Source organism: Coturnix japonica, chromosome 19 (genome assembly GCF_001577835.2).
Source record: "Coturnix japonica isolate 7356 chromosome 19, Coturnix japonica 2.1, whole genome shotgun sequence".
NCBI classification, from domain to species: Eukaryota; Metazoa; Chordata; class Aves; order Galliformes; family Phasianidae; genus Coturnix; species Coturnix japonica.
Window position 1 is genome coordinate 8,572,938 of NC_029534.1, and position 8,935 is coordinate 8,581,872.

Consider the following 8,935-nt stretch of genomic DNA (forward strand, 5'->3'; position numbering starts at 1 on the left):
GAAACACCTCTCCAGCCTTTACTAATTTATACATATCACTGCAGCTGCTATCCTAACCATGGAGTTCTTCTACTGCACTGTATTGTAATTGATCCACCAGCAGGTTGGTATCTGCACAGTAGAATATAGTTAGGGAGGTCAGGATTCTCTGCCTCCTGAGAAGCTTTAAGGAATTAAAATTACAAGGGTGGGATTTTTCCCCTCTAGTTTTATCACCTCTAAGAGTGGGAATCAAAGGATCAGAAAAAAGGCCATACAAGTATTTGGAGGAATAAATCATAGAGTCCAAGAATGGTTTGGGTTGGATGGAACCTTTAAGATCATCTAGCGCATCAACTGAACTACTAAGCTTGATGTCATCTGCAGACTTGCTGAGGCTGCACTCAATCCCACTGTCCATGTCTCCAGTGTTAAACAGGTCCCAATACTGATCCCTGAGGATCTCCACTTGGACACTGAGCCATTGGCCATAATTCCCTGAGTCCAACAATCCAACCAATTTCTTATCAAGCAAGTGATCTATCCATCAAATCAAAACAATAAATAGAAGTACATGAATTGACAGTGGTGAGTCTGAATCCCAGATGAAAACATATTCATTATGTACTATTTCCCTTTGTTTTTATAATTACTTCTGTAATTCAAGAGAAAGACTAATCGGGATAACCTTGCACTAGATTTTTATGTTTTCTCTTGAATTTACAAAGAAATTGTAGAGTTAAGCTGGTGAGAGACTCAAAGCCAGTTAAGGAAACGTGAAGTATTATATTGATCTCAATATGCTCATGAGAAAGAAAAAGATTTTAACTTTGCAATACAGCAAGAAATAAAATCGAACATAACACAAGTAAGAAATCCAGGTGTGTTTTATCCTGCTGTGTAATTATTCATAAGCTCCAGGTTACTTCACAGTATTTAAGTAAACAAGGACATAATCCATTCTACTGTAGGCCTGACATTCAGAGATTAATGGGACTTGTCTATATTTGTTATATTTAAATTTGCTCCCTAAAGAATTCAGCACTTTTGTTTGCCTGAGTGCTGTACAATCTTAACTATAAGTATTGACAGGTTGGCTAGCAAGCAACTAAAGGATCTTATGCTCTTGCCAAATATTTAGGTAGGCATCTATGAAATTGTAACTGTTTGTACACCACCTCTGCAGTGACCAAGAATTAAAGTTATTTTCATCATGGGTGGATGAGCTTGTGGGTGAGTTTGTATGAGATATTTTAAGTTAAGTTTTACTTGCCAGCAGGAAGGAATTCCATGAATGACAACATTTTCATTCCGAGAGACCTTGTGTTTCTAGTACTCTTTTCTTCAGCTATAAAAGTGCAATACTATTTCAAGTGCAGCTCTGTATTCCTGGACAAGATCAGAAGAATCTTATTCTTCTGCTTCTCTCAAATCAGGCAAGTGAAATAATAATGGAAAAAAAAAAAAATCCAAACAACAAATATATATTTTTTTATTTTTTTAAATTAGCCCCAGTGATTTCACTTGCATGACTCATTTTTATCTAAATATTAACACTTATGTCCACCAGCATTATAGACCTGGTGGCTAGCAGTATTGCACACTGGAAATGCTCCTCCTAATAACAATCCATCTCAGTACTGCATGTGGTTTAGCACTTGTCCTAAACATCCTTAAATCTAAAGCTCTTTTGGATCTAGGTTTCTAGCACATGTTACAGCAGTTTGGCCCATTCAGCATTTTGGGGATGAACAACTTGAATGTGCTCGATCTTCTACCTTTATTTTTTTAGACAATTATTCCAGTGCTCTTCCACTCCTCTCAAAGTTTCAGGAAATCCCTGAGATTTTGACCTCCTTGTCTAGGCGGTCTCTGAGCTGTTAGGGAAGTTCTGTGCAATAGTCTACTACTCACTTCTGTTGTTCATGTCTGGAAATTGGGATGAGGGGGATTCAAATGCATTTATCAGTTACAAAACCTAGAGAAATCTGCTGTTCTGGTATAACCAAATCCAAACAACCTAAATTAGACATCCAAAATTTAGTTAGCCAGTACTTCTGCAGGTGGGGGTGATGGTTTCCCCATCCAGCTCTTGAACCTTCAGGCTGTTATGGAGGAGGAGGTCACATTTTCAGCCATTCTTGTCAGTTGTGGAGCCAGGATGCTTCTCTCTCTCTCTCTCTCTCTCTCTCTCTATCTCTATCTATCTATCTATCTATCTATCTATCTATCTATCTATCTATCTATCTATCTATCTATCTATCTATCTATCTATCTATCTATCTATCTATATAGTGTGCCCCAGTGGCGCAGTGATAGGAATGCTGCTTATGCAAGCACGAGGCTGGTTCGAATTCCCGCTGCTGGTTGCAAGTGGTCGAGAGTGGCCGGTCCTGTCACAGGAGGCTCGAATCCCGGGGGTTGGACTCGATGATCTCTAAGGTCCCTTCCAACCCGCACCAGACTATGATACTATGATATTTTAAATAGGGTCCCACATTTCTTGGTTCACTACAGAATTATTTCCTTAAAGCACCTTAAAATTTGCTTCAAAATGACAAGAAGTACCTTATGAAGGTGTTCACTGCATTATTGTTCTGAAGTTCAAAGCATATTGCTCCTTACAAAAGGCTGACCTCAAAGTTATCTGCATTCTGCATGTCCTAAGAAGACTGATATTTCTAACCAATATATTAAAGAAAAAAAACGTTTTCTGAACATTTGCCTTTTAGTTTGGAATTCTTGGCTTCACATTGGCCTTCTATATGTGGAGGAGTACCATAGTTACATGAGTACATGCTGCCATGTCTGTAAACCACAGACTTCTGAGTCTTTTTGCACCCTTTTGCCAAACTTACTTCTTTGCTCAATGGAGTTTAATAGTCTTCAAATTAAGATTGTTCTACTGTGACAGTCATAGGTTCACATCTGAAATGTACATTACCAGCCTGTTACTTGACCTCAAAAAAAAGCCCAAAAAGCTTCATGAATAGTTAAGCCTTTAACTAAATATGCTCTAACAATTGTTTCAGTCAGTGATAACTATGATCTTGCTTCTATTCAATTGCAATTATAACATTGGAGTAAAAAAATTGCAGAGTTCGTACTGGCTGGTTATAAATATAACATAATGCTAACATAATGCATGCTCTGTTCTCTGTTATTTAACTCTATTTGAAGCAGACTACTCACCAGTCTGCAAAATTCTGTATTACATTCTATGAGTAAGATCTTTTAAGATGTCATTATCCATGCCAACATAAGTCTGCATTCTACAGAAAAAGCAGATGTCTGAGAATCCAAGCGTTGGGCATGACGCTGTTCAACAAGATTACTGTTCTTATTTGTAAAGCTTTGCTGAAGATCATACAAGACTCTACTTTCTGTGTATAAATATATCATTCCTAAATATATAATTTATAGGGACATCTCACATTGATTTTATTGTCTAGAATTACTACTGCAGCAAAGTGTCCCTTTTTGGAGTGTAATTTTAAACTCTGAATAGCTTTATTTGCTTTGGGTAGAAAACCTTATCTGATCTGTTTGTTAGCTAGTGGCTGTTTTATATCTAGATCTACTATGAGCATGCTCTCAAAATGCATTAGGAAAACAAGGGTTCAGCACCAGTGCTCAAACAGAGAATAGGGTTAGCAGTTCAGCTCCTATAAAAAGTGAAACTGAGGCAGTGATGTTATGATTTGATGATGATAAAAAGGAAAATTCTTGGCTCAAACACACAGCTTAATACCTCTTCCCTGAAAGTCTGACTAAGCTAATATTTAAAAGCATAAATAAATCCAGCTTTTCCTAGAGAATGTTCTTAGTTTTTGTAATATGACTCCAACTTTCAATTTTGTTCCTAGTTTTGATGGCCAAGAATTGCGTTCTTGCACTTTACTCTGGCAAACCTACGTAGTAATTTAATTCATGTGACCAAGCCTTTCTTAGGATTCTCTCCTCTGAAGTCAGTCTTGGGAGATACATCGTGTTCCAGAATAGCACTGCCAATGCGTGGGATATGTTTGATCTCTGCTTTTAGACAAAAGTCTGTATTTACTGGGGAGTGACCTGCTAATTCTGTTATAGTAATGGTAGTACTCCACAACCACTAAAACCTTGGGGAAAAAAGAAACAAAACACAAAATTATTTTATTAAGGAAAGCAATGCAGAAGTCTTTTTTTAGGTGGTCTTATAGCCTAATTTCTATTGGGGCTGGAGGGGAACAGTTACACTACATAGAAAGAGATAGCACTACAGGAAAATGCTGAGACACTGAAAATAGTTTAACAAATCACAAATTTTAAAAAAGAATTAGGATTCGTGTTGAGCCTGTATAGTGCAAACTGTTACACAAGTGCCTAATAATGCAATCATAGCAGCAATGGAACTCAGGTAGCTTGACAGTGCTAAACCCCACCAGTCTTTGTTTTAACCAAGATATGAACATCCAGTGTGTGACCCCAGACATGAATGCAGCATTAGGAATAAATCTGCAACCTAAGTGCTGAACTCTTCTCCAGGTGCAATAGCATAGTGCTGTTCTGCACCCCTGGCGCATCTGTTTAACTGGTTTCACTACGACATAACTTCTTAATAAATAAACTGCAGAGGTTGTGTGAGATCAGCTCAGCATGAGCTGCCAGGGGGAAAGGGGAAAGGGAACGGGAAAGGGGAAAAGGGAAAAAGGGAAAGGGAAAAGGGAAAAAGGAAAAGGGGAAAGGGAAGAAAGAAAAGCACACACATGCCTAGGAAAAAATCCATCCCAGAACATTGCTCCTACAGGTACCTTCCAATCGTACTGCCTGTCTGGTAACAGCTCTCTTTCAAGACAAGGGGAAAAAAAGTTGCTCCAACTTTAGTTTATTTCAAAAGGTCATTTTCTACACAACTCGCATCATTAACGCAGCTCCTCACCACCACAGACCTTCCCATCTTGCCTCGTTGCGCCTCCCGCCTAACTCCCGCCTGCCGACAGCGGGCGCTCCCGCCGCCATTTTGAGGCCGGGCGGGGAGCGGAGCCCAGCACGCCGCCATGGACGCAGGTGAGCGGCGCGGTGCGGTGCGGTTCGGGCAGGGCGAGCGACTCCGGGCCACGGAGAGCGTCGGTGGTCCTGCCGTGCAGAGTTCGGGCGGTTCGGGAGCGATGGGCCGACAGGCTCCGAATCGTTTTCCTCGGGAGGGGCCCGGGGCGGTCCTGCTGCGCTGCCCTCCCGGCTTGGCCCTTCTCAGGCCGTTGGCCCCGTTGGGGCCCTTCGCGACGTTCATGGAGACACCGCGGCTCTTACCTGCCCGGACGCCATGGCAGCGGACATCCCACGTTGCATCTGTGGTCGAGGAGCTGAATCTTTTATAGACCCCGAGTGTTTGGATGGAGGGGACTTTATTTACAGATCGGACCTCCCGCCAGAGCGGCCTGCGCGGTGCCCCTTCCAGCCTTCCCTTGTGCAGCTCCAGGGATGGGGCCCCCACAGAGAGGGGCGGCCCGTGCCGGGGCCTCACCGCCCCTCGGAGAAGAATTTCTTCCTAACATCTAACCTGAGTTTCCTATTGTTTGAGTTTAAAGCTGTTCCTTCTTGTTCTGTTGTTTTCAGTCAGGGTGGAAAGTCAACATATTTTTCTATAAGCTCCCTTTCCACGCTGAAAGACCAGAGTGAGATCTCCCTGAGCCTTCTCCAGGCTGAGCAAGCCCAGCTCCCTCACCCTTTTGTCATAGGACAGCAGAATCTTGTGCTGACCCCTGGGTCTGTCATCAGTGCCTACTGTACACCAATAGTGTGAGAACACTGCAGGATTCTCACTAAACTGAGACATCTCTGTACAAAACAAACAAAACAAAAAGCAGCCTCACGGTAAGCATTTCTTAAATTATGTGCAAGGAGGCTTTCAGTGAGCTGCTGGTAGTGTTCTTTTCTTGCCTTCTTATATTTTCCTTGCACTAAAAGCAGGCCCCTTTCCCTTCCCTTTTCATATATTCTACATAAAGTGTCAGAGAGCATTTCTCCATTATTTGCATCGTTTTTAGTTGTTAAAAAAACAAACAAACAATAGTACATGTATTAACATGGGCCCAACACTTATTCATGTAATAGAAAAGACTGCTAGATGAGCCCATACTTGTGGGCTCTTGGTGCTTTATCTCCTCTCTAAACGTTTCTATTTTTGTGGCTCAAGTTGAGAAACTTACTTTTAAATCTGCCATGTAAGTCCAGTTTTTACTGTTTTTTTTTTTTCTCTTGTATTCAGATGATACAGGAAATCGACTTAGGTTCCAGTTGGAGTTGGAGTTTGTTCAGTGCCTAGCAAATCCCAATTACCTCAACTGTGAGTACTTAATGTCAGGGATCCTGAGAAGTTAATGTTATTTAACAGTTTAATGATTACGTGTAATGGTAAACTGTGTGTGTGTGTGTGTGTGTGTGTGTGTGTGCAGAGGCGAAGGGTAAACAAAGAAAAGGGAAGAGATCTTTAAGGAAAAAAGTAGTCTGAGGATAATTTAATTTGTCCGAATTTCAAAGGTGAGGTAGAAGAGGGAGGAGATGACACCTTTAAAATGTGAAATGATTATTTCTTGAAATAAAACACAACTGTCTGGTGGAGAATAAGTGCACATCTGTAGTAGAAAATAAATAATAATAATTACATTTCAATCTTAGAAGTACTCATATCTGAAACCAACATTTCACTAATGCTTATAATAGTTTCAGGTGGAATTCTTAATTTCTTTGGTTTTCCCTGACAGTTTTGATGTCAGAAGTTCCTATTTTTGAAGACATCGCATCCTTGTTGCTGTATAAAAGTTATATGCTAACTCACTATGCTTAACTTGTATTAGAGTGTTGACTTAAGATATATTTTTCCCTTTGTGTTTTTTTTTTATTGAGTTGTAAAAAATTCCTTGTCTCTTATTTCAGTTCTTGCACAAAGAGGATACTTCAAAGACAAAGCTTTTGTAAACTATCTTAAATATTTACTGTATTGGAAAGAACCTGAATATGCAAAATACTTGAAGTAAGTATTAAAAGCCCTCAGGTTTCTGCATTTTAATGATTTTTACCTTCTCTTATGCACTGTAAAGTAGCATGTGCATATTTGATTTCTCCCTGCAGCCAAAACATGCACTGTGTTTATATGCAGTATAAATTTTCCTGTTTCCTGTAGTCTGGGATAGGCACAATTAAAGAACGTTTCATTCTTGACATATGCATGGAATTTTCCATTTGCAACCTTTATCTGCACCTTCTATCTGCATAAAGCAAGATTACTGAACATCACGGGACAAAACTACTTCAGCCCATTAAGAACATTCTGAGAGTGATTTTTGCCCTGTTGATAGCTACACAAAGAATCGTTTTTTTTCATTTTTTTAATTAATGTTTAAACTCAGTTATTGAAATTTTTTTTGTTTACTTCAAATGAGCTCTGGAAAGAGCTATTTAATTAATTAGTTTTTGTTTTAATGAAATCTAGTATTTATAAAAGTTATTTTAATCAGCTCCGTGTATGTATTTATATTGTTATTGGATTCCCTGTTTTCTAGCCTTGTAGTTACTGAAGGTATTAAGTTACAGTGTATGGAAAAGGTACAGCGCTCACTGTTTCAGGTACTTGAGTAAGGCACTAAATGACTAAAATAATGGAGAGATACTGGAGACTCCAGTTCTAGTGCACCTTGTAAATTGTGTTTTTTTTAAATCCAGGTATCCTCAGTGTTTGCATATGTTAGAGCTGCTCCAGTATGAGCACTTTCGCAAAGAACTGGTAAATGCTCAGTGTGCCAAGTTTATTGATGAGCAGCAGATCCTTCACTGGCAGCACTATTCACGGAAGAGAATGCGCCTCCAGCAAGCACTAGCAGAGCAGCAACAGAACACCTCTGTGAAATGAAAAGCACTTGGAAGAGTGATGATAAAATGTACTTTGCATTAATTCAAGTATTTACAAGAAAGGAACAAAGTCTTTTGTAGGTTTTGCCACGTGTATGCTTTGAAGTTTTGATTTGTCTGGTGACTTTGTCTTGTAGCAACTTGTAACATTTTTACAAGAGAAGCCTGAAACACCTACTTCTGCAGTTTCTTATGTGGGATGGGCAATCTTGTTAAAAGTATTATTTCTGGTATTGGTTCCTTTTGAAAACCAAACCTCCTTTTTGAGGGCACTGACATTGCTGCATCAACAAAAAGTGTCATTCAGAAGACTCTCCAGCGAGAGAGAACATGTCTCCAAATGTGACTAAGACGTACTGCTTTTTAAGAGCAAAGTGATTATGGTTGTTGCACAAAATTAATTTGTAATTTTTTCCCTGGAAACAGAGATGAGCTATTACTTGTCCATTCTGTTTAGCTGGGGTTTTTTGATGGGGGGTCGGTGGGCAGAGGTAATTTAGACTTCTCTTGATAATGTTATTTGAGAGACAAAAAATGCAGTGTGAAGAGATAAGGACTTGCAGAGTGGAGCAGAAATAAGTAATGACAAACTTTTATAGCACAGATGGAGCAATGCCATGTTTGTTTCCTGGGTTCTGGTACAAAGGTGGTGTAAATGCTTGCAAAACTGGAGAAGCATTATGTGTTCTTGTGTAGCTGTTGTTTTTTTCTGTAAGGATGAAGATCATGGTAGCTGTGAGGGATTTCATTTTCATATTTTAGATTGTGCTCATGCTGTATTCACCTGTTTCATATTCCTGTAGGAGTAGGTGCAGCAGTGCAGTCAGTGACATGGAAACTGCTAGCCCTCAGCTCACCATACCTGCTGCTAAACAGATAAGCTGCTAAACATTGTTGGTGTTGAAAATTTAGCTTAAAAGCTTCAGCAGCTGCATAAAATTAGCTTCAGGAAGAAAAAGTATTTTTTTCTGGTCTTCTACCTGCTCCTCTCTGTACCTCCCCCTCCTCCGCTATTAAAGGTTAAACTTAGTCATTAAGTATTACTGTTCAGTAAATTCAGACTGCTGCC

The 8,935-nt window shown here is 39.7% G+C and overlaps 1 protein-coding gene across 1 annotated transcript; it reads left to right on the forward strand.

Moving 5' to 3' along the window:
* Nucleotides 1–4,854: 4,854 nt before the first annotated feature.
* On the forward strand, nt 4,855–8,899 carry MED31 (mediator complex subunit 31). Its single transcript, XM_015881132.2, has 4 exons — nt 4,855–5,025; nt 6,227–6,304; nt 6,895–6,991; nt 7,681–8,899. The coding sequence occupies exons 1-4, from the start codon at nt 5,016–5,018 to the stop codon at nt 7,865–7,867; spliced, it is 372 nt and encodes a 123-aa protein (XP_015736618.1). The 5' UTR covers nt 4,855–5,015; the 3' UTR covers nt 7,868–8,899.
* Nucleotides 8,900–8,935: the final 36 nt, after the last annotated feature.